Source organism: Monodelphis domestica, chromosome 7, assembly GCF_027887165.1.
Source record: "Monodelphis domestica isolate mMonDom1 chromosome 7, mMonDom1.pri, whole genome shotgun sequence".
NCBI classification, from domain to species: Eukaryota; Metazoa; Chordata; class Mammalia; order Didelphimorphia; family Didelphidae; genus Monodelphis; species Monodelphis domestica.
Window position 1 is genome coordinate 289,115,766 of NC_077233.1, and position 27,874 is coordinate 289,143,639.

General features: G+C 38.0%; 1 protein-coding gene across 1 annotated transcript in view; it reads left to right on the plus strand.

The window, feature by feature from the left end:
• Positions 1–977: 977 nt before the first annotated feature.
• Positions 978–27,874, plus strand: part of SNX2 (sorting nexin 2) — a 69,484-nt gene continuing 42,587 nt past the window's right edge. The window contains exon 1 of the mRNA XM_001363675.4: positions 978–1,220. Coding sequence (XP_001363712.1) covers positions 1,113–1,220 — 108 coding nt within the window. The 5' untranslated portion in view covers positions 978–1,112. The remainder of the gene's footprint in view (positions 1,221–27,874) is intronic.

Consider the following 27,874-nt stretch of genomic DNA (forward strand, 5'->3'; position numbering starts at 1 on the left):
CTTTCAGAAAAATCAGTTTGGCAACTGTGTGAAGGTAATAGAGGGGAGAGATATGAAACAGACAACCCATTAGAAGGCTACTTCAGTAGTTCAGGTTAGAAACAATAAGGCTGTGAACTAGCGTTGGAGAAAGGGATAGATCCAAACGACAGATCCCTGGGTTACAACCCACAGTTAATGCGTGTTGTAGGCGATGATCCAGCAAAGGAGATCGAAAAGGTGCTGTCAGGAAACAGGAGGAGAGCCAAGAGAGAGAGAAAGCTTAGCCAGGAAACCAGACAATAGTTTCTATAGGAGAGAATAGTTAATAATATCAGATGGTAGTAGAGGTCTAGAAGGATGAAAGGGTCACCAGTTGCCTAATGAGTTCCAGCGTCAGTGTAGAGGGCTTAGAAGAGAATTACGGGTGATGAAGTGAAAGTAATGAATGAAGACAGCTTTTTCAAGTTCTGCTGGGAAAGGGAATTTAGATTTAGGGCAATTGCTTGGGGCTGTAGAGAACACAGCTTTGATCATGTCCTTATCTAGAGAATTCTCCGTGGCTTCCTACGGCCTTTAGAATAAAATTCAAACTCCTTGGCTACCTATTGAACGGGCTTCGGTTTGGTCCCGTGTCCATCTTCATTTCCCATTATTCTCCTTCGTACACCCTCATTTCCAAGCCAAACTGGCTTCCACGGTACTCTCTCCCAAGGCATTCCATTTCCGTCAAATGCAATGCTTTACTTCCTAAACAATGAGGCTTCTTCGTTTCTTTCAAAGCTTTCTCTGTACTCCAAATAAACCCCCAAACTTTTACTACAGTAGAAAAGATGAACTTTGATATTCAGGATTCTGCTACGAATTCTAGATCCACTCATCCATGAATATCATCCACACCTAAGTCTCACCGCGACTCCAGTCAGAGCAGGGAAGAGAGGGCGGGGCCAAGGAAGGGGGTGTAGCGGAGTCCCGGCACGCAGGCGCAGGCCCGGGGAGGCGGAGAGAGAAGCGAGGGAGAGCGTAGTCACGAGGATGGTGGGGAGGGGCCGGGGGCCGTAGCTGAAACGCTGGCGAGGTGTGCTCACGTGACAGGGCTGCGAGGCTGAGTTCGCGCAGTTGGATGGACGAAGATGGCGGCCGAGAGAGAGCCTCCTCCGCTGGGGGACGGAAAGCAAGCGGACTTTGAAGAACTGGAGGATGGGGAGGACCTGTTCACCAGCACTGTCTCCACCCTAGAGGTGAGACCTGCCCGCCGGTGGTGCTTAGGCCCGGGGCTCTCTCTCCTCTTCCCTTCATCCTTGGTTGTCTCTGGACCTCCCCCACCCCATGGCGGAGCCCCCGCTGACTCCACCTGTCAAGCCCCTTCCCTCGGTCTCGGGTCCTCGGGATCCTGTAGGGGTGGGGGGCGCGGCGGCCGAACCCCTCTACTTTCTGCTCCAATGCTGACGGGAAGGCGTCTTCTTCCCGGGCCCGGGACCTAGTAGATCCCGGCTCTCTCGCGCGCCCCTCGGGCCTGACCCCCCAGGGTGTGTGTGCGCGCCCTCTTCCTTTGAGCCCCAGCTGATCTCGGGAGGTGAGGGGAGCGACCTTCAAGGCTCCAGGCTCTCCCCGAGGAAAGGTTTCCTCTTTGGTCCGGATGAGGGGGTGTGGTGATCTGGAGCCCAGAGAGGGGAAAGGAATGAAGGGAAATGGCATGGGAGGATGTGGAGTGGACGAGGTCCAACTCCGAGCCTGGAATGCACTTCTGTTTTTCAGTAAAAATCCTTAGTGGATTACTGGTTTCCCCTAAGGGAGTTATCTCCGGGAAGGGTTGTCTCTAAGGTAAACCAGTGTCCTCGCCTTGTTTTCTTCATCTTCTCGTCTTTCTGAGTTAGGGACTAGCACAATTTGCGTTTTAAATGTGTTCCTTAAGTGCTACAGCCTTTACTAATTGTAGAATTGGAAGGGACCGAGTCCCCAACCATCCCTTCATCTCCTGTTTTGCATTAAAGTTAACACTGGGGGGGCGGGGGGAGGGGGAGGGGACGGGACGACGACGACTTTTTCCTCTGTTTTGCATTATCAGCTGTCTTGTCAAACTGTATGTTCCTGTTTTTGTTAAAGGAAACACCCTGAATGTACTTAATTGTAGAGGCCAATATATCTAGATGTCATTTGACTTCCCTCACTTGACATGTGGGATAAGTACGAATGGTGTATGGGTTCAACTCCTTCCTTTGAAGCATATTGTCTTTGAGACTATGGGCAAGTCCCCTGACCTTCTCAGTGCCTTGGATAACTATTAAGTTGTGGGGCAGTAATGGATTTACATTGGTGGAAGGACTGACATCCTGAACCTGTTACTTCTTAAAACCCTACGGAGTTTACTGAGACTTAAGTTACAAAGAAAGGGAAATCCAAAGCTAGAACAACAACAGAAATTACAAGAACATTATATGTCTTGTAGTTTTTTAATGAATTTTTTCCTTTGTCTAAATTTTAGGGATTTTCCAGCAAAGAATTTTTTCGTAAATATTTTTATGGTGTTTACTTGAAGTTAATTACCTCTTATTACTTGCTATGACATAAAACCTACATACAATTTTTGGAAAGAAAGTGCCTTCTGATTTATACAAATTAAACAGAAGATCCTGGGCCTCAAAGTCCATTCACTAAATATTTTGTTTAGCAAGGTGTGTGTGTTGTAGTTGAATAAAAGAAACAATGTAAATATAGTGTTTACACTAGAGACAGCTAGTGGCTCAAGGGACAGAATGCTGAGTCTGTAGTCTGGAAGACCTGAGTTCAAATTCTACTTCCAACATATATCATAGCCTTGTGGCCCTGGACAAGTCACACTGTTTCCATTAATCCATTGGAAAAGGAAATGGCAAACCATTCCAGTGTTTTTTTCATGAAGAATTGGACAGGAATGAGTAACAATGAAAACTAGTGTTTATATAAATTTCTGAATTTCAGTATAACACTTTGAAAATATGTTTAGTCTTTTTCAAGAGATTTTGTGTAGAAATTTGGTTATTTGTAACCAATTCTGAACACATGCAAGCTATGTGAAACTTGTGAATAAACATTGCTTCTATCCTCTCATCTTACCTCTGGCTCTTAGAATTCTTTATTTGGTTGACTTACCAAAATCAGTCAATATGAATTTAATTAGGTGCCTTCTGTGTGCTAGGCACTGTATTGCTGGGGAAATAAAGACAAAACTGGAACAGCCTCTGCCTTTCAGGAGTTTACTTGGTCTTGGAGACAACTAGCCAATGTGTACATAGATGTATACAAATACCAAGGTAAATTTGATGTGGGCAGAAAACTTCAAAGAGGAGATAAAGATTTTGTTTTATAAGAGGTGGCACTTGAATACAGTTTTTATGTAAAGGAATTCTAATAGGCAGAAGTGAGGTGAGAGTTTATTTCACAAATGAGGAAAGACAGTGGAAAGTTATGGAGATGTGAAATGATGTGTATCACCTGAAGAAGAGTAAGAAGGCTTATTTATTTGGCTAAACCATTGAGATCTGGAAGGAGTGTAATGAAATTGAAAAGGTAGCTTTGGGGAGAGCAAAAGTAAAAGAGTAAAAGGCTTTAAAAACATAGAAGAGGAATTATATTTTTAGGAGACAATAATAGAGGCAATAGGGATCTTTGAGAGTTTATTGAATAGGGAAATAACATTGGTCTTATTTGTACTTTAGGAAAATCAGTTTGAGGCTGGAAGGCTTTTGCAAACTCCAGTTCATCTAGTGATCAGGGCCATAACTAAGGCAGTGGTTTTGTGATTAAAGGGATGGGAGAAATGTTATACAGATTATATAGCTAAATTTGGCAGCTGATTGGATAAAACAACAGCAAAAAAAAGTAGTAATGAAAATCTAGCTTTGATATAATAGCCCCTACTATGTGCTCAGCATTATGTTATAATTATAAATTACAATCATGTTGCTTTACAAACATTATCTCATTTGTTCCTCACAACCACCCAGGGAACTAAGTGCTATGATTACTCCCATTTTACATATAAATACTATGGTAATATAAATACACATACATGTCATTGTTATTATTAGGTTGTTTTTTTACTTTGTGTTACTTGTTTTGAATATTTCCCCATTATTAACTAAAATGCATTAACAGTAGCTTCTGTTTAATTTGAATTAACTAAAGAGCATGCAAATCCAACAAATGGTTGAATGCATACAGATTTATACACAAAGAGCTTAGTGAAGAAATATATTAAACACAACCAAAAAAGAGGCAAGGACCAGGCGAGTTGTGGAGCAGTTAAGAGGACAAATTGATATGTGAATATAATGCAGAGTGAAATGATCAGAGCCAAAATACCTCATACAGTGACTACATCTGTCAATTATACACAAGAAGTAGTCCTGTCTATCTGCTGTCAGTTGGGAGCTATTTTTACATTTTTGGTTGTTTTCCAGATCTATCATTGATTTTTCATTTACTCAATTTGGTTTTCTTTTGTTGTTGATAGTTGTTTCAGTCTTGGAAGTTTCTTGGCAAAGATACTGGAGTAGCTTCCCATTTTCTTCTCCAGCTCATTTTATAGATGAGGAAACTGAGGCAAACAGACTTGCCCCTGGCCACAACAGCTAGTAAGTCTGAAGCTGGTCTTAAACTCAGGCCTCCCTGATTCTAGGTCTAGTATTCTATGCACTGTGCCACCTCGCTGCCCTCGGTTTGTTTTTATTGGTGTTTTAGGTTAGTTGTTATAGTTGTATATATTCCTTCAGTTCTCATTTCACTCTGAATCAGATCATACAGTTCTTTTCATGTTTCTCTGCATTTTTTGTATTCACCACTTTTACTCAAATGACAATATGATCTCATCAATTTGGAAATTCCCTCCAAACACTGATACTACAAACCATTTGTACTTGCTTATCATGCGTGATACCTGTCTGTGTTCTCCCATGAGATCCCCAAAATACTAGGCCTTCCTCACTTTCTTTAAAAAAAAAAAATCAAATTATGAGCTTAACAAACATCTCCCAAAAGAGCATTTCCATATACAAAGTGGAACACAAAAAGAGAATTATATGAAACCACAAATCTTCATTATTTAATGTTTTCTTTTTTAAATCTTCATATTAAATATTTAAAAATTATGCTTGTCTGCTTCCACTCCCCCCAACCTTCCTCTGAGCATGTTAAAAAATATTTCTTTTTTTTTTGAGGTTGTTACAGAGTTTTTCTTCTCATTTGTATTTCTGGGTATCTCTGAATCTATTATAATTCTGTGAGGTACTCTGTATCTTCTTCTTCTTATCTTTCCATTCTTAATTCCTGAATTGGGACTTTGTCCTAGGGCCAGGCTCTATCTACCTCCTGCTTGACTTTTTTGGGTGGGATGATCAATCCTGTTTGGTTTTTATCAGGGCCACCAGGGTTTCTCTCTTGATTTCCATTTCCAGGGTTAACTGTTTCTGGATCTTTAAGGTTCAAAGCACTGAATTTTCTGTCAAGTTAACAAGCAAAAGGTAATATTTTAGCTGGAACTTGAAGCAAGCCAGCATGATAAGAGAATTCCAGACAACGCCTTTGAGTTGAGAGATTGAATGATTTATTTGAGGAACCACAAGAAGCCTAATGAGAGGCTACTCTAGTCCCAGGACTGAGTGATAGATAGATGGATGGATGGATGGATGGATGGATGGATGGATGGATGGATGGACGGACAGAGAGACGGATAGACAGACAGACAGACAGACAGGGTCTGAAGTTGACTTCTTGGGCCCTGGCTGTGAATATTGAGGCACCTGGCTGATTACTACTGCTTCTGATGACTCCATCCTGGAGCTTTCTTGGGGGGGATCATTAGTACTGCTGTGTCAGAATAGGAAACTTTGCAGGCTGTTTTTGGACATGATGGGATACTTGTTTTGTTTTGTTTTTTAATCCTTACTTTCTGCCTTAGAATTGGTTCCAAGGTAGAAGAGTGGTAAGGGCTAGGCAATGAGGATTAAGTGACTTGCCCAGCATCACAAGCTAGGAAGTGTCTGAGGCTAGAATTGAACCCAAGGCCTTGCTCTCAATCCACTGAGCTACCTATCTTGCCCCTGAGGATACTCCTAAGTTTGTTTTCCTGAAAAGGGCAGCTGACTTTTCTGTTTGGCTGCCTTTCATATTGTCCTATTAGCTTCTGGTTAACTTTTTGTGCAGTTTTGGGTTAAAAGTTTTGGATTTCTTGATCATTGGTGCTAATTTTAGGTTTTTGATAGAGTATAAGTAATGTGGGGTGAGAGTTGGGCTGCCTGCCTTCATTTAAGCAGCCATCTTAGTCAAAATCCCCTCCCAAAACTCTGAAAAGGAAGACATCTTAAGGATTAAGAAACTCTCAAAAACATAAATCTGACACAACCACATGGAAATGCCATCTGAAAAAAACTGTAATAGGTCTTCTGAGCTCTGATTTTAAGAGTATGTTCAAACAGAGAAGGAGAGGTATGTAACCAAGAAGAGTAGTCACAGGCCTTCAAAAATAGTATCAGGAAAACTAAAACCCAGCACAAACTGAGCCTTGTGAAAAGAGTTATGGCTTATATAATGAACTTTTAAAAAAATGTTCAGACCAAGATAAGGAGAAAAGCTGTTGTAAGCCTGATTAGTAGAGAAAATTGTATAGTGTAGTTACCAATATTTTTATATAACCTTTTAAAAATATTTTTATTTCTTTAAATATTTCCCAATTTTACATTTAAAACATTTTTTAGAAGTTTGAGTTTCATTTTCTCTCCCTTCCTCCCTCCCCTTCAACACCCCTTGAGAAGACAAGAAATATGTTATTGATTATACATGTAAGTTATGTAAAAACATCTTTCCATATTAGCCATAATGTAAAAACACAAGAAAAATCAAGAAAGTAAAGAGTTTGCTTCATTTTGTACTCAGAGTTTATCAGTTCTCTTTGTCTGGAGGTAGATAGCATTTTTCAGCCTGAGGAAAAACTTTTTAAATATATAATCTAGTATATGTTTGTGGAGGAAAAATATATTTTAGACCTTTTACAGTAATTTCATGTACTCAACAGAAAGTATGCAGAGAACAAAACTTTTGAAAAATTTTTTTGTTTCTTCCTTTTTGGTCAAGATATAAAAGCCCAAAAGGATAAAGTGATTGAGGTTTAAGTTGACATGTACATACTATGGTATTGGTATCAAACTATCAAGGTTAAAGAATACATCTCTCCCTTTTTGCTAGCAGTAAACTAACTTTTGGAGAATGTACTTTGAGTATGTGGGTCAGAGTGTTTGGGTGTTTGTTGGCAAGTATTTGTTTGATCAAAGTGAATCGATCTGTTTATTTGGAAAATAAAAGATTAAATTTGGAGGCCATATAGAGGAGATAAAGAGGAGTAAGAGACCACTCATCCATTTTAAAGGAATCTAGGTCATTGGAGGTATTGAAGAACTTCAAATGGAATTACTAAATTGTATTTGATGACCTTTCAGTTATTTTGTAGAGCAGGGTTCAAATTTGCAAAAAGGAAGAGGTGGATTCTTCAAACTATAAAACTTGATGTTAATCCTTGACAAGATTTTAAAATGGATTGTTTAGTTAATTTCTTAGTAATTTAGCCAATGATAACTAGGATCCAATATATGTTCACTGATAATAATTCCTACCTAACCATGTTTATATTTTTTTGCAATGTTATAAACAGATAATGTTACCAAGATTTCACTGAAACTTTTAGCAGAGTCTATCATGATAGGTTTTCAGGATAGAGTAGGAAAATGTGAATTAAGTATACTCAAAGAATGTCTTGGGTAGAGACTTTGTAAAGATTAAAATTTGGGAATATGGGGAGACTAGATAGACTGAGGCAGGTAGAAATTAGTTTCTCTCTGCAAGGAGTATTATATTTTTTAGAGGTTTATTGAAGATTAAGGATTAAAGAAAATACAGGATAAGAGACATGTGTCCAGGCCATAGAGAGGCCTAGACACAACCTCACCTACATAATGAAAAAAAACCACGCCTGCCCCAAAGCGGAAGTTCAAGAGCCAAGAGAGTGCCAAAACCCTTTGCCACCAGCTTAAATCCTTCCTCGATCTCTGCCCACCTCAGAATTCCCGTGAGATTACAAAGCATTTTGGGGAAGTGGAGCAAAGGCTTGTGGGGATTGTAATCCTGTATTTGAGTCTATTATTTACAACTTTGAAGGCATTTTCATCAAATTTGTAGATGATACAAAGTTGATTAGGACAACTAACAGTTGGAGTAACAGATTCAAGATCCAAATGTTATTGACTGGCTGGAACAATGAACTGAATGTAATGTGAAATTTAACATATATAAGTCTTAAATTTTGAACTAAAAAACTTAAATGCAGAAATACAGGCTAAAAATGCTTTGGATTTAGGCATTTTAGGTAACTTCAAGCACATTGAGTTAGAAGTTTAGCAATGTTGTCCCCAAAAGCTAATATAATTTATGGTTGCGTTAATAGGAGTATCCAGAATAAGCCATAATGATCTCACTGTGTACTGTATCACCACATATAGACCATTGTTTAGTCTAGGCACTCCAGTTTGAGGAACATTGTTGTAAGGTTTTTCAGGGATAATGAAGAAACTCAAAATAATGAGGCAAATGTTTATAAATTATGAATAGCTAACTTGAATTTTTTCTTGGTCAATATTGTTATGGGGAATATAAGAAGGGGAAAAGGTTTATACAAAAGGGAAAAACTTAAATAATTGAATTTATTAACAAAGAAAGGGATGATGGGGAAGGAAAGCAGAAAAGGGTTTGCATCTGACTATTTGCCCAAGATATTTAACCCACTATAGTTAATTTCCTAAGCTTAGCCTTGGGTCTAACGAACTCAACTAAAGATTTCTAAGGATAAGTCCAACAGGGAACTCAGAATCTCACACACAGAGTCCGTGGTGGGTCAGGTAGCAGGAATCTAGCTGTTGAGTCCTCAGATGTTCCAGCAAAGAGAGAGAGAAGGCTCCTCCAAAATAACTCTGTTCACCAGAATGTATGGGGATCTTCTTCTCAATCCTTTTGATTTTAATTTGAGGGAGACAGCTTATAAGATGAGGTTGTCCAGGGACAGTCCACAGACCCACACCCTTCAGGTTTGACCACCTGCTCCAGACAGACAGTTGGAAACCTGTCCCTTCAACAGCTTGGAACTCTCACCCAGCCAGCTCTTGCAGAATTCTGAGGCTTGAGGACTGTCAATCAATTCTTTGCACTTCTTTGCACTTTGTAATTTCCCTCGCTACAATATACATTCTATACTTTTGCAATTTTTTTAAACCCTTAGTGTGTATTGATTCTAAAGCAGAAGAGCTGTAAGGGGTAAACAATGAGGGTTAAGTGACTTGCCCAGGATCATACAACTAAGAATTGTTTGAGGCCTGATTTGAACCCAAGACTGTCTCTAGGTCTGGCTCTCTATCCACTGAGTCATCTGACTTCAAGATCTCTTAGATCAAGGTTCTCTCACTTCTTTACTTTACATCTTTATAAAACTTATGGATATGATTAGAATAAGAATATATAACAAATTTCCAAATAAGCAGAAATGAAATTAAATTTAACAAGCATTTAATGGGGACCTGCTAGCTGTGCTAGGGCATAGGTATACAAAGACAAAAATAAAATAGTTCTTGGCCTCAAGCTGGCTGAACAAGTCAGAAATCACCTTTGATTTTCAAACAGACAGCACAACGCTGAATAGGGTGCTTCTAAAAATGCAACTGCCACTTAATTAATTCCTCTAAGCTGGAAGAGAGCTGCATTTGGCTGCGAAGATTATTTCATGGCTAGCTTAAAAATTCCAAGAAAGGTGTTTTGACTCACCTTTCAAAATGTCTATGTTAATGAACTGGTAATTGTTTCTAGAGACTTCCTCAGCTGTGTTGTCCTTTGTGCTCCAACACGCCCTGAGCACTCCACAGTGCTTTGCTGCGTCGCCCTCTCAGCCGTTGAACCTTCTTGTTGGTTTCTTCCGCCTGTTCCACCGAAGCAGTCTTCACATGCTGGTGAACAAAGCCTTAGTTCACCAGGGGTCCACAACGACCCAATGGCTACCCTCACAAGGTTTAGCCAGCCTATCAAAGCCGTTGCCCGGGGTGTGGTTGCTGCTGCATGCTAGCAGCTACTGGGAGCCACAAGTGAGAGCTGGGGGTCAGGTGGGGGTCAGAGGCTGGAGAGCTGCCCTAGGAGGGCACGACAAGCCCTCCATACCAGAGATACTACCCCTCCCTGAACACCCCATACATCCCATCCAGTGCAGCTGAGGAAGTCTCCAGGTGTAACAACTTTTGTGCCACTGGACCCAGGCTTCCAGCGCCGAGAGGGTGGGACTGTCTCTGTGCACCGACTTTTCCACTTAAATCTCCTTCACGCACAAGTGTCTTGGTGCACACTCATCTATACACCATAGATGAAAACGCACAAAGACAATCGTCATCCTCGGTTACCAAGAGACGACTACTACCAATTGTTTCTAAAAGAAACTCATATCTGTCAGCAAAGGTTCAATTAGGTTCTATGGCAATGGAAGATAAGAATCTCTTAACAACATTTGCTACTTCCAGGTAACCTTTGTCTGCTCTGATATTTGAGCAGCTATATTTATAATTTTTTAAGTGTTGGGAGGTAGAAAATGATGATGAGAAGAACTTTTGGCTTCCCCTTTTTGAATGCTTTTCTGTTGAATAGGAAGGATTATAAAGTCAATAAACATAAGCATCTCTATTACATGTTAGGTAGTTATTATTATTGATGCCTATTCAAAATCATCATTGTCACTTCTCTGAGAAATGTATAAACCAATAAGGGGCTTAGATGTGCACAAATAATTTTAATATAAGTTACAGTTTATTATTATTACTGTTAAACTCTTACCTTTTGTCTTAGAACCAATATTGGTTCTAAGGCAGAAGAGTGGTATGGGCTAGGTAGGCAATGGGGGGTAAGTGACTTGCCCAGGGTCACACAGCTAGGAAGAGTCTGAAGCAGATTTGGACCCAAGACTTCCCATCTTAGATCTGGCTCTCAATCTACTGAGCCACCTAATTTCCCCCCACAGGTTATAGTTTAAATGCAGAAGAAAAGTTAAACTCAAATACCACCTTTTTCTTTCTGATCCTTCTAGTCAATAACTCTCTTCCTTTGTTCTTTCTAAGTTCTTTAGTTCTAAATTCTTTCATTCTTTTACTAAATGATAAATTTTATAAGGACAAAGATCTCATCTAAATTTTTTTTCCTCCCTTAAATGAATGAATCATAGTGGCACAAGATATGAAGAGGAATGTGTAAGTTTGATGGCCAAGTCATTGAAAACTTCATGAAGGACATCTGAGCTTGGACAAATGTGCAGAGTATAAGTAGGTGGAGATGTTGGTAGCATGGAGGAACATATAGAAAGAGAGAGACAAGAGAGGGAAACGTTTACTAAATTCAATTTGGTTGGATTGTAAACCTCATACAAGGAAATAACATGAAATATGGCTAGAAATGTAGGTTAGAGCTAGATTCTGGAGAGCTTTCACTGTTAGGCCAAGTTATATTTTATTTGATAGTTTATGAAAGAGAGTTTAAGCAAGAGTGATATGATGATCAAACATGCATGTGTTTAATTCATTACATCCATTTTGACCATATCTTGGTATGGAATGTGAGATATTTATCTAAACCTAATTTTTGCCATAAGGTTTTCCAATTTTCCCAGTAGTTTTTGTCAGATAGTGCATTCTTATCCCCAAAATTGGGATCTTTGGATTTATCAAATGCTTGATTGCTTAGATCATTTACCCCAGTCTATTCCATTGATCCACCCTTTCATTTCTTAACCAGTACCAGATTATTTTGATGATTTTCACTTTAATGCAGTCAAACGTGCATTAGAAAGATTGCTTTGACTGCCTTTGGGGAAGAGGACTGGAAAGCAGAAATACTATCAACAAAGAGATGATGAAAAGTGAAAGTGCTGTGAAAGCCTTACAGAAGAAGGGAATATTACTTCGCTTTGGGTTAATCAAGAAAGCATTCATTGGTAGATAAACCATTTGAGCTGGACCTTGAAATGTGGAATTTCAGTAGATGGAGGTATAGAAATACTATAATTTGCTTTGCAAGAGTCATCTTCATGTTGGGTTTGTTTGAGATATATTGTGGAAAAACAGGACTGCTTAGTGTTATGTAGAATGAAATAAAAAAGAGCTAGAACCAAGATTGCAGAGTAGTAGGAAAGTGGTGATCTCCCCTCCACAGACTTTTCCAAACAGATCTAGAAAAAGCACCAAACTGAATCCTGATGGAGAGATTAAGAAAAAGTCACAATGAGTCATTTGTCCAGTCCAGCTCAGTAGAGGAAGACAGACGGGGAGGTTTACAGATCTTGTGGATCAGGAGCATGTTACGTCTAGGTAGAAGCTGTGCACCTGAGCAAGATGAGGACCCAACCGATGCTGGGCACTACCAGACCTATAACCAGGTCACTGAGTTAGACAGGTATAAATTGGCAGCTGAATTGCCTGCTACCCACTTCTGGTTCACAGATCCAGGGTGTACTAAGAAGGAGACCTGCATTGTGGAGTGGCATTACCTGAATAAGGGAGGCTCTGAACTGTGTGGAGAAAGCAATAAGTTCAGAAGCCAGGAGCAGCAATGATATGATTTAGACCCCAGGTATTCCTAAAAAATAGGACAGACAAAATAGGAGCTAATGACTACAAGAGGCAACAAGAAAAATAGAACAGTTAAAATGCTGGGGGAAGGAGGCAGAATAGAAGATAATGTAAGGTAGCTTATTTAAACAGCTGACCTCGAAAACCCGTCAAGGAGGCTATTTAAGAATCACTTGTCTATCAAAACATGACCACCACCCCCACACCCCCAAAAAAGAGAATGTAGACAACATGTCAAAAAATCTTAAAATCAGATCTCTTAGAAGGAGAGCAAAGTGGAAAGAGAAAGAACTCTATTCTATCTTTCAATGTTTTCTTCTGAAATTCTTAGGAACATGATAGCCAAAATCTAGAACTTCCAGGTCAAAGAAAAGCAACCAGAAAGCTATAAGCATCTAGAAAGAAAGAACTGAATTACGAAGGAGCCACAATAAGAATTACAGCCACCAGTGGAAAGGAGCAGAGAACTTGGAATATTATATTCCTGAAGACAAAGTACTAAATAAGGATAAATGGTCCACATTCAAATACGGAGAAATGATATCTGTGTTCCCTCTGAACACATCCTCATGCTCAGGGTATATAGAGGACATCTAATTAGACAAATCCTAGGAGTGGTTATGTTTTGATCATATTAAGAAAAAATGGAAAGAGAAGGGAAGAGGAAACACTGGGTAGGGAGTGAGGTAAAGGAAAAGGAAAGTTGGGAAAATTATTTCAAATAATCAGGATGCATAAAGTGGGGTGAGGTTGGGGAAAATGGTTAATACTTCAGTATCACTCTCAAAAGAAAGGAGACACATTTGACCACAAAAAATACATTTCACTTAACAGTCAAATAAGGAAAGTGAAGAAGGGAAGTTAAATGAGGGGGGGAAGGTAGTCTAGTGGTAGGAATAATTATAGGCAAAAATCACCTCTAAGGATGTACAGTTGATAACTTCTTTTTGAGGTGACAGTATATAGGATTCCCATTAATGAATGAATGAACAATTCATGGCATATAGGTATATAAGTGGATGAAAGGGTTTCCCATAAATTGGTAAATGGATGAACAAGTAGTGGGACAGAGATAAGATGACTAGTTAAAACTAATAAAATATTTTAAAGAAAAAGATTTAGCTTTTCCATTATGACTAGTGCTTTAGTTGTGGGAAGGCTTTGAATGATAGGCTAGGAAATATTCAGTACTTTATTTGGTAGTTTATAGTGAATAACTGAAAGTATCAAATTCTGATTTCAGCTGAAGTAGTGGTGGAAGGCCTAAATATTTAATTCTACATATCAAAACACTAACATAGTACCCAAAATTCTATAATGGATTCTAACAAATGAGCTGAGACTCCAACCCTTTTGTCTAATTTCCTTTCTTCCCATTTCTCTTTCTTTCAGACTAGATAGATGATACAGATGGAAGAATGTCATAGACTCAAAAGAAAATAAAAATTTCAAAATGTCCACAATTTACAATACTGTACTAGCATTAAGAAAGATCAGAAAGGACTTTTCATAGAAGGTGGGATTTTAGCTGAGACTTGAAGAAAACTGGGAAAGCCAGGAGGTGAAGATGAGCCAGAGTATTCCAGGCATGGGAACAGCCAATGAAAATTAATGAATTGGAATGAATGGCCTTTGAGGTCCCTTCCTGCTTCAAACCCAATTCCTTTGGATTCTTTTTTATTGACTTGGATTCAGAGTTTTATTATTTTTAAAAGTATATTCAGTGTTGCTTTCCTCATATTTCCTCATATTACTTCCAACTATTGTATTCCTTTTATACCTTGTACTTCTAAGTTTTCCACAATTTATATTCTTACTCCAAATTGTAAAAAATTAGTGCATAATTAGATATACTTTAAATGCCAAATAGAGGAGCAGATTTGATTGCAGAGATGGTACCGAACTGTTGGAGTTTATAACATAGGGAAGTGACATGTTAAGACCTGCGCTTTAGAAAAAAATTTTGGTCTATCTTGTAGAGAACAGATGGGAGTTGAGTGAGGGTAGAAACATCAAATAAGAGACTATTGCAATAGTCCAAATGAGAGATGATTGGAGTTTGGACTATGTGAGAGAAATAATAGATTTCATTTTATTTAGAATTTTTTGAAATGAGACAAATTGGAGTAAAACTTTATTCATTAAAAATAGTTAAACTTTTTAAAGCAGCAAAAAGTGTTGTCTAATACTTTCCCATTTAATTACCATAAAATTTCTTGGAGTTCCTACTATGTGCAGAATACTATACTATATGTGTGTATGTGTGTGTGGTCACTTCAGCAGCACATATATTATGTACTATATATTTATTCTTTGATTATTTGAGCCTACTATGTTTATAGTTATTTTTATATATCTTAATGATTGGAAATATGTACTGTCCTCATTTGTATAGTCCAATTTGAACTCCTAGTATTTCCATGGGCAGTTAGGTAGCATAGTGAATAGAGTGCCAGGCCTGGAGCCAGGAAGACTCATCTTAAAAATACTTAATAAGTATTTATTGATCACTTAAAATGTAATGGATTTAATAGTTTTAGTTACAAAGTAGCAACATCTTTTCATACATTGTCAGTTCATTTTTTTAAATTTAATTTTTTAAAATTTAATTTAGTCAATTTAGAACATTATGAGAATCATATTCTTTCCCTCCCTCTCCTCCTCCAACCCTTCCCATACTTGATGCGCAATTCCACTGGGTATTACATGTGTCCTTGATGAGAACCTATTTCCATGTTGTTGGTATTTGCACCAGGGTGATCATTTAGAGTCTACATCCCCCTCGACCCATGTATTCAAGCAGTTGTTTTTCTTCTGTGTTTTACTCCCACAGTTTTTCCTCTGGATGTGGATAGTGTTGTTTCTCGTAGATCCCTCTGGGGTGTTCAGGATCACTGCATTGCTACTAACGGAGATGTCCATTACATTAGATTGTACCACAGTGTATCAATCAGTCTCTGTGTACAACGTTCTCCTGGTTCTGCTCCTCTCGCTCTGCATCACTTCCTGGAGGTTGTTCCAGTCTCCATGGAACTCCTCCACTTTATTATTCCTTTGAGCACAATAGTATTCCATCACCAACATATACCACAATGTGTTCAGCCATTCCCCAATTGAAGGGCATCCCCTCATTTTCCAATTTTTGGCCACCACAAAGAGCGCAGCTACGAATATTCTTGTACAAGTCTTTTTCCTTATTATCTCTTTGGGGTACAAACCCAGCAGTGCTATGGCTGGATCAAAGGGTAGATATTCTTTTGTCGCCCTTTGGGCATAGTTCCAAATTGCCCTCCAGAATGGTTGGATCAGTTCACAACTCCACCAGCAATGCATTGATGTTCCCCCTTTGCCACATCCCTTCCAGCATTCATTACTTTCCTTTGCTGTCATGTTAGCCAATCTGCTAGGTGTGAGGTGATACCTCAGAGTTGTTTTGATTTGCATTTCTCTGATTGAGATTTAGAACACTTTTTCATGTGCTTATTAATAGTTTTGATTCCTTTAACTGAAAATTGCCTATTTATGTCCCTTGCCCATTTATCAATTGGAGAATGGCTTGATTTTTTGTACAACTGGTTTAGTTCTTTATAAATTTGGGTAATTAGACCTTTGTCAGAGGTTTTTGTTATGAAGATCATACATTGTTAGTTCAGCAAACATTTATTATCTTCTGGCTCTGTTTGTATGACTATGTACAGTGAATACAGTACTGGGCCTGGGGTCAATAAGACCTGAGTTCAAACCTATCCTCTGACACCTATTAGCTGTGTGATCTTTAACCCTGTTTAAAATGAGCTGCAGAAGAGAATGACAAATCATTCTTATATCTTTGCCAAGAAAATACCAAATGGGGTCCCTAAGATTAGGACATGACAGTAACAACTGAACAAAAAAACCGTGTATAAGGCAGTATATATATATATATATATATATATATATATATATATATATATATATATATATATATATATATATATATATATATATATATATATATATATATATATATATATAATAAAAACAGAACAATCCTTATTCAGAAAGAACTTAGACTCTTTCAGAGTAGACATGAAGGAAGGTGTTGTGGAGCCAAGATGGTGGAATAAGACCTGTATTCATTCAGAGTTCTCCCAATAATAACTTAAAAACATTTGTAAACATATTTTTTTTAACAGAAAAGTCAACAAAAAGTCAAATGGGTCATTTTTCCAGCTTTGGAAACTAGAAAGAGATGTCTGTGGACAATGGGCTTGAACTTGTAGATGAGGGGCCCCTAATCAGAAAGGAATTCCCAGGGACCTCCCTGTGTTAGCACTGGGCACAGAATTATATGCTGTTTGGCAAGTCTGTCACTCATTACCCAATTCCATTTGCAATTCCAGGGCAGAGAGAGGGATGGTTGTGGTTATGAGAGAGGAGGAGGAGACTGGCCACAAACCTAATAATAATTCTTAGAAATGAGAGCTATAATACAAATATGAAAACAGGCTTGCTAAAAGAAGCACACAAAAAAAATTTTTTAAATCCTTACGTTCTGTCTTGTAATCAATTCTGTGTATTGGTTCCAAGGCAAAAGAGTGGTAAGGGCTAGGCATTGGGGATCAAGTGACTTGCCCAGGGTCACACAGCTAGGAAGTGTCTGAGGCCAGATTTAAACCCAGGACCTCCTGTCTCTAGACCTGGCTCTCAGTCTACTGAGCCACCCAGCTGCCCCCCCCCCCACAAAAATATTGAAGAAAATGTATGCTAAAAAGTCAAATTTGATCAACTGGTAAAAGATGTACAGAAATTCACTGAAGAAAATAACTTTAAAAATTAGAAATAGTCAAGTAGAGGCCAATGACTCCATGAAATATGAAGAAACAATTTACTCAAAAGATTGAAAAAAATAGAAAAAAAATGTGAACCATCTCTTAGGAAAAAGAACTGACCTGGAAAATAGATCAAGGAGAAATAATTTAAGAATTTGTAGTCTGCCCAAAAGCCAAAATAAACAAAAGAACCTAGACATCATATTTCAAGAAATTAAAAAGGGAAACTACCAATATATCATTTTAATAGGGTAAAGTAAAAAATGAAAGAATACACCAATCATCTGAAAGAAATCCCCAAAGAGTAGGCATAATGCGCACAGAGTAGTATAATTTATAAGGCAGTTTGAGGAGGGAAGTTGCATTAACAACTTGGAAATCAGGGAATGTTTCATGAAGTAGTAGTGCATTGACCACCACTGGATTTATGTGTCCCAGAGCATTGAGCTCAAGTTGAATAGCTAGAAGTTTCATTAGACTGTAAAATAATTTGGAAGGGAAGTAATAGAAAATATGACTAGAAAGATAGGTAGGAAATGTAGGGGGGCTTTAAATTTACTCTAAATTCAGTGGAGAAACCACTGAACATTTTTGAGCAAGGTAGTGATATGGCCAGATCTGCATTTTTACATGATATACCTTTGTAGGATGGTTTATCCCCTTTTTAAAAAAAAATATTACCTGCTGTCTGTAATAAAGGATATTGGCCCTTGTTATTGGTAACTGTATTGGTATTTTGCCAATAGTTGTTAGTGTACAGGCTCTTGGGTTGAAGGTGATCCTGTGGATTGACGGATGGAAATGGCTGGTCTTAACAGTTGGAGGAAATTCTGCTAAGACTGGTTATATTAAAACAAAACAAAACAACTATTTATTATAGCTTTAAAATTTTAGGAAAGAGAAAGTAAAAGGAAACAGAAAGAAAAATTATTGTAAAAATGTTCCCTAAAACTAAGAAATTCTAAATCTATGCCCCCCCCCAAAAAAAACCTGTCTCGCAAAAGACCTCTTCTTGATTACTGAAAGGTAATCCTCCTTAACTCTACACTGTCTGACTACTAATTTTCTCATCTAATTTACTAAGCCTATTTCCAGAACCAATGAAATTTAATATTATAAAAATCCGCCAACTTCCATCTCTTTCCAGTAAAGCTCAAAAATCTGCCTCTGTCAGATCACAGGCTGTTCACTCTTCCAGCAGTTACTCTCTGGTGTCCCCAACAGGGATTCCAAAGAACTGCCCAGTAATTCCTCTGCTCTCTGATCAGGCAAACTTTCAAACCTTCAGTATTCAAGATATTTTTCCAGACTTAACTGCCTCTAAAAATCTTCCACAAGCAAATCCAAGCAAAATCTTTCACCTCCTTACTCTTGAGAGGACCAACCCAAGAGTAGCAGTTAACTCCCACATTCCCACCAAGGGATCACTGGACATTCTCCTTGGACACCTCCAAGAGATTCTAGCTTTGTTTTAAGGTAACCCTTCAAAATTTCCTTTCTCTAAGCTGGGGACCTTTTTATAGGGAACCTTCTTATTTAACTAATCAAATTAACTAATTAATTTTTATATACCTTAGAAATGATACTCAGATACTAAGAAAAGCAGTAAGGGCCAGGCAATTGGGATTAAGTGGTTTGCCTAGGGTCATACAGCTAGGAAGTGTGTGAGGTCACATTTGAACCCAAGTCTTCCTGACTCTGGATCTGGTGCTCTATTCACTGTGCTACCTAGGTGCCCTTTCTTTTCTTTTCTTTGCTTTCTTTTTTTTTTTTTATTTCCTAGGTGCCCTTTCATCTACCCTTGGGGCCACCTTTCACCCAAATCTCACGTATGACTTCAAGAAGCTGTAGTATATGCTTCAGCAGTCACACTCTGGCTAAAATACCTCATCAAATGGGGATGAAGAAACCTGAAACCCTTCAGTGATTAGGGAAGGTTAGCCTTCCCAAGCATGCAAAAACTTTCTCCAGTGGAATGGGTGGATGAGAACACTTTGTTCCAATGGCTGTGAAGGTGGAGGAAATAGGTGCTGTGGAGTACTTAGAAATTAAAGATACCAAAATTATCCACTGCAACATAGTTATGTTGTCAGTCATCTTGACTCTTGTCTTGCCATTGGACTTTGATGACCCTGGAAGAGAGCTGACAATTTTGGGCAACTTTCCTCACTTAAGTCCGATTCATGGACAAGCGAGACATCAGCCATGTGATGTCCTTGATCCTCTTCCAAAACAAAGGACAAGCAGCAACATTGTTAAGATGAATACTCTCTGGAGACTATATCTCAATTTACAGTTGTGTATTAAATAATAAAAAGCAGGCCAGAGGAAGAAAAGGCATGTGCTTGCTATTCCTTTCACGAATCTCTCCAGAGCAGCCCTGAGCCTTACTGTGTGTATGTGCGAAGACTTTTCTAGCCAGTACTCCCCTATGCTGGAACGCGACTAACTGCTTCCCTGCCTCGCCCACTGTCTCCCCACACTGGGCATGCCAGTCCTCTCCTAGCCACATCCTCTTCCCCAGATTCCAAGGCAGAAGAGCCCTATCTTCCTTCCACAGTCCCCATTTTATGCTCTTTGTGACATCCCTTTCCTGAGTGCCTCTGCTTCGGGGTTCTCTGACCTCAGACCAAATCAGAAAGGCGAGTCTTCCAGATGGCAGGAGTCACCATGAGGTCCTTAGAACAGCTGCACAGCACTTGCATAACATCTTCCAGCATTGCAGGGAGGACTTTACTTATTGTCTCAGAGAAATACAGTTCAGTGGTTCAGAAGTAAGATACTTTGCTTTAAAATTGAAAGTTGTCTTAACAGGCTAGTTTTAAATTTTCACATGATACACTAAGAATCATGTAGGAATTAAATAATTCCAGAATTAAAATGATGCTAAAGTAAAACTATTATTTGGTAGTTTGGGTTCTTTTTACTGACATCTTTAAAGAACATAGATCAAAATGTCACACCATTTAAGAAGCAATAATAGAAATGAAAGCATTATAGAAACTATAGAAGTAAGTATTAGAAATCATTTAATTTGTTTGAATAATTGAACTATAAAGTTTGAGCTTTTTTTCATTTCCACATTAATGGAAATTTGCTACTTGAAATGAGCAAGTAGTGTAATAAAATCCAACTAGAAGATTCAGCCATGGCAGGGGAGCTGATGACATACTTCCTTTCCCTTCTATTTATTTCTGCCTGTGATAACTATTTTAAAAAAAAGCAAACTCAAGCCATGGAAGAACAAATGTCCTCATTAATAGAAGTCTTCACAGGAAGAATTAAGGTAAAATAGAGACTGTCTCATTAATCTAATTAATTAGACTAACTGAAATGGCAGCCCAAAAAGGAGAACGGAGAAAACTTACTACATCTACAGCACTGGTTGTATGTACATCACAATATTCACATCTGTGAATTGAACATACATCTTGTACTTTAAAAAATGGATACTGACTTATCAAGTTTGTGTTTGAATTCTGGGTAACTGAAAATTTCACAATAATTGTTAGGATCCGTAGTCTAAAAAAGAGAGAACTTGGGGAGAAAGGAATAAGACACCTGGCTTCAACTATTTAAAGGAGCTGTCAAATAGAGGAGAGAATAGAGTTATTCTCCTTAGCCTGGGAAGGGAAGAATTATAAGTAATTTACAGTGGAAGCTGCAATGAGGCAGATTCAGGCCTGAGGCAAGCAAAAACTTCCCTAACAGCTATCCAAACATAGAAAGGGATGCTTGGTGAAAAGTTGGAAAACTTGGCAATTTGTAATTGGTGTTATGGTCAGCATAAAGCACATAACGTTCATAAAGTTTCATAGTGAAATAGAGCTAAGACCTAGACATATTTTCATGAATGTCTGAAGAAACTTTGTGATGGAGCTAAACTTTTGTAAATGTACTTTTAGTCTTTCTGTATCCTGATCTTTATTTGATGTCAGAAAAAATGATAGAAGATTCAGCTTCCTCAAAAGGATTGAAAACATTTCATTTGTCCAGATAGTCAATAAGCATTTACTATGTCCTAGGTACTGTATTTTCTAATGCTGGGGGATACAAAACCCAAGTGAAATAGTCCTTATTTTAAAGAATTTAACTTCCTAATTGGGGAGATACACAAATAAGTATGTGCAGAATATGTACAAAATTAGTAAAAAAAAAAATAGTTTGTGGAGGAAGCACCAGCTCCTGGGAAAACCAGAAAAGGCTTCATGAAGACGATGGTGCTTAAGTCCTGAAGAGGTAGTGACTGTATTCGAAACATGGAGTGCAACCAGTACAAAGGCACAGAGACAGGAGCTGGGAGTGTTTTGTTTCTAGAATAGTGAGTAGAACAGTGTTGCAAAGTGTTTGGGAGGGAGTAAAGTATAAGAAAACTGTAAATTGAGAGACCAAGTTGTCAAGATCTTTGAATACCAAATGAGTTTGATTTTTGATTTTTGAGGCAGGTTTGTTGAATAAAAGAGTGACATTTAAATCTAAAAATTAGGAAATTGCTTTTAACATCTGTGGTGGATGTATTGGAATGGCAAGAAGCAAAGGCAGGGAAACCAAATTAGAGGCTGTTGTTGATGAGGCTCTGAATTGGTATGGTGCCTATCCAAATAAAAAGGAAGGGACATATGCAAAAGATATTGTGGAGATAAAAATGGCAATATTTGACAGCTGATCAATTATATGTGATATGAATGAGAAGTCAAAGATGACCAGAAGTATGGTGGTACCCTAAAGAAGTTTGGAAGAGGCTTGGGTTTTAAGGAAAAGATGATGAGTTCTATTTTGGACATGTTAAATTTGAGATTTCATTGCAATATCACTTGAAATATTCCATGTTAGAGGAAAATTACTAACAAATTAGAGGAGATGAGGCAATACTTATTCTTGACATTTTTTTGAATTAATGTGGTTCATTAAACATTTAGCTGCCCGTGATGTATATAAATCCAAATGAATGAAATCATGGGCTACTAAAAGAATTGGCAGGTGTGATTACTGAGCTAATGACACAAATTTTGGGGAAAGTATTGAAATACTGTTGTTGTTGATTTGTGTCCTACTCTTTGTGACCCTATATGAGGTTTTCTTGGCCAAGATACCGGAATGGTTTGTTATTTCCTTCTCTGGTGGATTAAGTCAAAGAGAAGTTAAGTAAATATCCAGGATCACAGAACTAGTGAGTATCTGAGGCAAGATTTAAATTCAGGTCTTTCCAACTCTTAGACCTGAAGGGCAAATGGCCTCATTTTCAGAAAAAAAGAAGAGAATGGGATCTGTATACACAGATAATTAACTCAGGGTCAATTCCAGCATCAATCATAGTTCATGGCCCAAAGTAGTCAGTGTTTTTAAGAAATACTTATTAAATTGACTCAGATTCCTGACAAAATTCTAGAACATGTTATTAAAAGGGATAGTGAATATCTAGAGAAGAAAATTGATCACAGTTTCAGCATGGTTTAACAAGGAACAAGTAATAAAATAAATCTCATTTCCTTTTTCCAACAGGTCCTAGATTGGTAAATTCTAAGGGGAGGGACATAGAGTTTACCTAGATTTGATGAAATTTCATTCTTTTTTTTTTTTTAAGTAGAAAGTTATGGGATAGATGATAATATATAATTAGATATATTCACAACTGACTCAATGACCAAATGAAGAGTATGAATACTAATCCATTTAGCAATTCAGTACTTTTATATTTCTCTGGACTTCTCTAGCATGCCTTCCTTCCCTAGGAAAGTAATTATTGGGATATTTCATGCTACAAGATTGAATATCTGGTTTTCACATCTCACTAGCCAGTACCCTCTGGTCCTTTGTTTGGACCCTTTGACTGGAGAATAGAACTGGGCTCCAGGGCCTCTACTTAAGAAAGGAACTTAAACCTAGCAATATCTTCTGTTTGTTTCCCAAGACGATCAGGAAAATAGGAAAACAATCCATATGTTCCAAAATATTCATAGCAGTTCCCATTGTGGTGGCAAAGATCTGGAAACTGAGGGTATGCCCATCAATTGGGGAATGTCTGAACAAATTGTGGTATATGACTGTAATGGAATAATACTGCACCATAAGAAACAATGAACAGACTGATTTTTTTAAAAACTTGGAAAGAACAATTTAAGATACTGAACAGTGAAATTAATAGAACTAGGAAAAAATTATACACAGCCACAGACTTAATCCTGGAAGAATAAACTATGGACATTACCTCCAGAAAGAGCACAGAAGGGTGAAATATTAAAGAATTAATTTCTGTGTACCTGTTGACTGCCTTGCCAATGTCTACTGTAACGCAGGTAGGGTAAGGAAGACCTGGGACACTAGTGGATAGGAATATTATGTAGGTATGGAGAAAAGTAAGCTACATATATAGATTTGTGGTTTCATTTGTATATGGAAATGTTTGTTTCATTTGGTTTTATAAAATGAAAGGGGTGGACTTGACAGGTGGTTCAGGAGATAGTCAGACCTGGAGACAGAAGGTTCTGAATATAAATCTGTCCTCAGACACTTCCTAACTATGTGACCCTAGACAAGTCATTTAACCCCATTTACCTAGTCCTTCCCACTTTTCCATCTTGGAACCCATACTTAGTATTGATTCTAAGCCATAAAGTTAAGGGTTTTTTATTAAAAAAAAGAGAGAGAGAGAAAGAAAGAGGCTCAGCATAGTCTTCTATCTATCTCCCACTGCAGACATCGCTTTTGGACTTTTGTTGCTCTTTCTATCTCTTCTCTCAATTCTTTCTTCTCCCTCTTTTGAGTTTCCTTTTTTTGTGTTATCTTCCCCCAGTTAAAATATTGGCTAGAAAAAGATTGTCTTCATTCTGAGGTATATAGTCAGTGACGTTAATATTGATTAATCAGTTAATGACAGTCTATTGGAAATACTATGAAATCTTCAGCCCGTCTCTCCAGGATCATGTCTTCATCACTGATCAATGTAGCTCCAACAGTGTTGAGTAGTTGAGATGCACCATAGGTTTTTGGCCAACAAATAGCCTTCAGGACATCATAGAAGTGCTTTACATTGTTACCATTAGTATAAAATTGAATTTCATCTGCTATTTTATAAGCTTAGTTTGCAGCTTATTTTTAATGAAGTTAAATGCTGCCTTCTTAGAGGAGGATGAACTATCCTGCTGGTAAATCTTGTGGATTTCTCATTCTTCATTTAGTAGTTTCTGAATTTCCCCATCATTTTCATCAAACCAGTCCTGATGTTTACAGGGATTCTGGCTTAGATGAATAAATGCAGTGCTGTACACCAAATTTCTGAAATCCATTAGGTTCCTCTTATGTGGCAAAGTGCTTGATGCTCTTTCCATTCCAGCAGAGATTTACAAGGCAAAGCTGATTAGAGTTTTCTGGGTTATATGGCAAGAAGTTATCCCCCAGGAGATCAAGGATGCCTCTGTTATCTCTACAAAAGGAAAAGGAAATAGGTTTTCCTGTGACAATCACAGGAGGGTCTCTTAGTCATTGACAACATTTACAGCAAGATCCTTGCCAGAATCCTCCTTTGTCTGCTGATCCTTAATCTGGAAGTGATACCTGAGAGCTAGTGTGACTTCAGAAAGGGTTGAGGAATAGTGTTTGTTGCCTGACAACTCCAGGAGAAAAGCCAGGAGCAGAATAGTGGTCTGTATACAATGTTGATCTGACCAAGTCTTTTGACACTGTTGGTTATGAGGTTTTGTAGAAGATGATGGCAAAATTTGGTTGTCCAGAGAGGTTCATCAGTATTGTACACCAGCTCCTTGACAGCATATTTGCTTGGCTTTGGGATAATGGATGATCTTTTATTTTTCATTTACCAGTGAAACTAGACTGTCTGCTTGCTTCCATGCTTTTTACATGATGTTTGCAGTGATGTCAGACTTTTAATGATGATAAAATGACATCAAAGTCAGCTACCACATTGATGGTAAATTATTTAACTTGAAAAGACCGCAAGCCAAGACTAAAAAATGGAGGGAGACTTGATGTTCAACTTACTGTTGTCCTCAGTGCAGCCTCCGAGACGGAGATGCAGCAGAGCATGTATTGATTCTCCACCAGTTGTTCTCATTTTGGCTTGACAGCAAGAGACCAGAGTTTCTTCACTAGCCAGCACCATACCATCCCTCTGTGGAGTCGTCAGAGAAATCTTGAGGTGTACTTACTTTGGCAATATACTTTCCAGGAACGTCCACCTAGGCGATGAAGTCGATGCACACGTTGCCAGAGGTAGTTCAGTGTTTGGGTGGCTCCAAAGAAAAGTGTAGGAGAGAAGAGGTTTCTAGGCTGCCTACCAAACTGAAGGGGACCCAGTGCTGCTTTGCTGACCTCATTGTTATGTGCCTGTGCGCCCTGGAAAGTATAATGTCACCATGCTAGGAAATGACTCGCTTCCATTGGAATTGTCCTAGGAAGATTCTGAAGATTACCAACACTGAGATCTTTTCTTGAGTTGTACTGCCAAGGCACTGCTGCAGAGTGCAACTAGTTGGAATGCCCCAGGAACCTTTGCCTAAAAGTACTTTACAGAGAATTCACAAGGCAGAGCCACAGAAACAAAATAACACTCAAAGTCTCTCGGAAGAACTTTGGGATGGATTGAGACAGCAGCACAGTAGCATTTAGCATCGCATGCCTGCATCGAAGAAGACATACTCTGTGAGCAAAGCAGAATTGCAGTAGCTCCAAAAAAATGTGAGATGCACAAATTTAGAGACATCTCCGTCCCAAATGTTCTTATGGGCTATTAGCTTGTGTTGTCTGATCAGCCAGACACACTACGTTGACCCCAATATAGTGGTGTTATTTTGTTCCTCTTTGAAGCATGAAGGATAACAACCAAAAACCAGTGTCCCATCCTGTCCCCTCCCCCCAATTACATTATAACTCTTTGAGGGCAGGGACTGTCTTTGTTTTGTTTAATACTCTCCCTAGAGACTGGCACATAATAGACTTTAATAAATGTTTATTGACTGATGTTATTCAATGCTCATAACATGATGTACATAATGAAAATATTTTATATAGATTTTTATTGATACTTTTTAAAAAAACAATTCTTGATTTTGTAAATGAAGAAAAACAGGTTTTGAAATATTGTGACTTGCCCAAAGTAATATGGCTAATGACTTGCAGGACAGTACAGGAATCCAATTCATTTGATTATTACACCAAATTCCACTATACATACCAGTGGGGAAAATAGTAAATTGGATATTTGGATCTTAAATAGATAAGAATACTTTTAAGGAGCAAATATGTGAGGATTTAGAAGGGGGGCGTATCTAGAATATTAGTATTAGAATAATATAAATCCTGCTTTATCTCTCATCATTAATAATAAAGTGTTGGATTAAGCTGTGTCCAGCAAATTCTTCAACTGTCTACACTAGGTTACCCTAACCGCTCAAGCCTATCTTGGTAAGGATCAATCAGCTCTCAATATAAAATCCAAACAAGATCAAATATACCCATAACAGTATAAAAGCTGAGACTATAATCCAAGTCTCCTGAGAGATAGCATAGAGGGCAGGTAAAGAGTACAGGATTTTGAGCCAGGGAATGTGGGTGCAAATTCCAGTTCTGCCACATATTACATGTGGAATTGGGCAAATTTCTTGGACCTCCGTCTTTTTACCTTAAAATAATGAGGTTGAATTAGAAGGCCATGCCTTCCAGCTCTCCATTAAGTCATCTAAATTTTTATGCCTATGACAAGACACATTCTCTATGGTATTTGGTTGTCTTTATGGTTGTTATAATGCCTTACATTTGAAAATTATTTGTAGGTCCTCAGAAAATTCTACCCAAGTGTAAAATTTGTGCTTGTGAGGCATGTTGCTGCCTTTCTTACTGAGTTATTTGGAGACCAAGTTTTATGATAATTCCCATCTTATTAGAATTTAACTAGAACTGAACTTTCAGAAGCAAATAACTTTTAAACTCCTTTATAGATTGCTTTGGAAACATTTTTGGGATTTGTAGAGTATTGACATGGTTACACTTAATTTTCATCCTTCCCCCAAGAAATGCATAAAAATACAGAAGGCTACAGCAGTAAATACAATGATCCCAGACAATTCTGAGGGACTTATAAAAAAGAATGCCATCCACATCTAGAGAAAGAACTGTTAGAGTAGAAATGCAGAAGAAAACATATGATTTAGCACTTGTTTATTTGGGTATATGATTTGGGGTTTTGGTTTTAAAAGATTATTATAAAAATAAATAATGTAGAAATAGATTTTGAGTGATAATACATGTATAACCCAGTGGAATTACATGTCATTTCTGGGATGGGAGAGGGGAGGGAGCTAACATTAATCATATAACCATGGAAAACTTATGTGTACATTTGTTACTGGGATAAAATAAAGAAAAAAATTTAAATACACAGTGTAATTTTTCTAA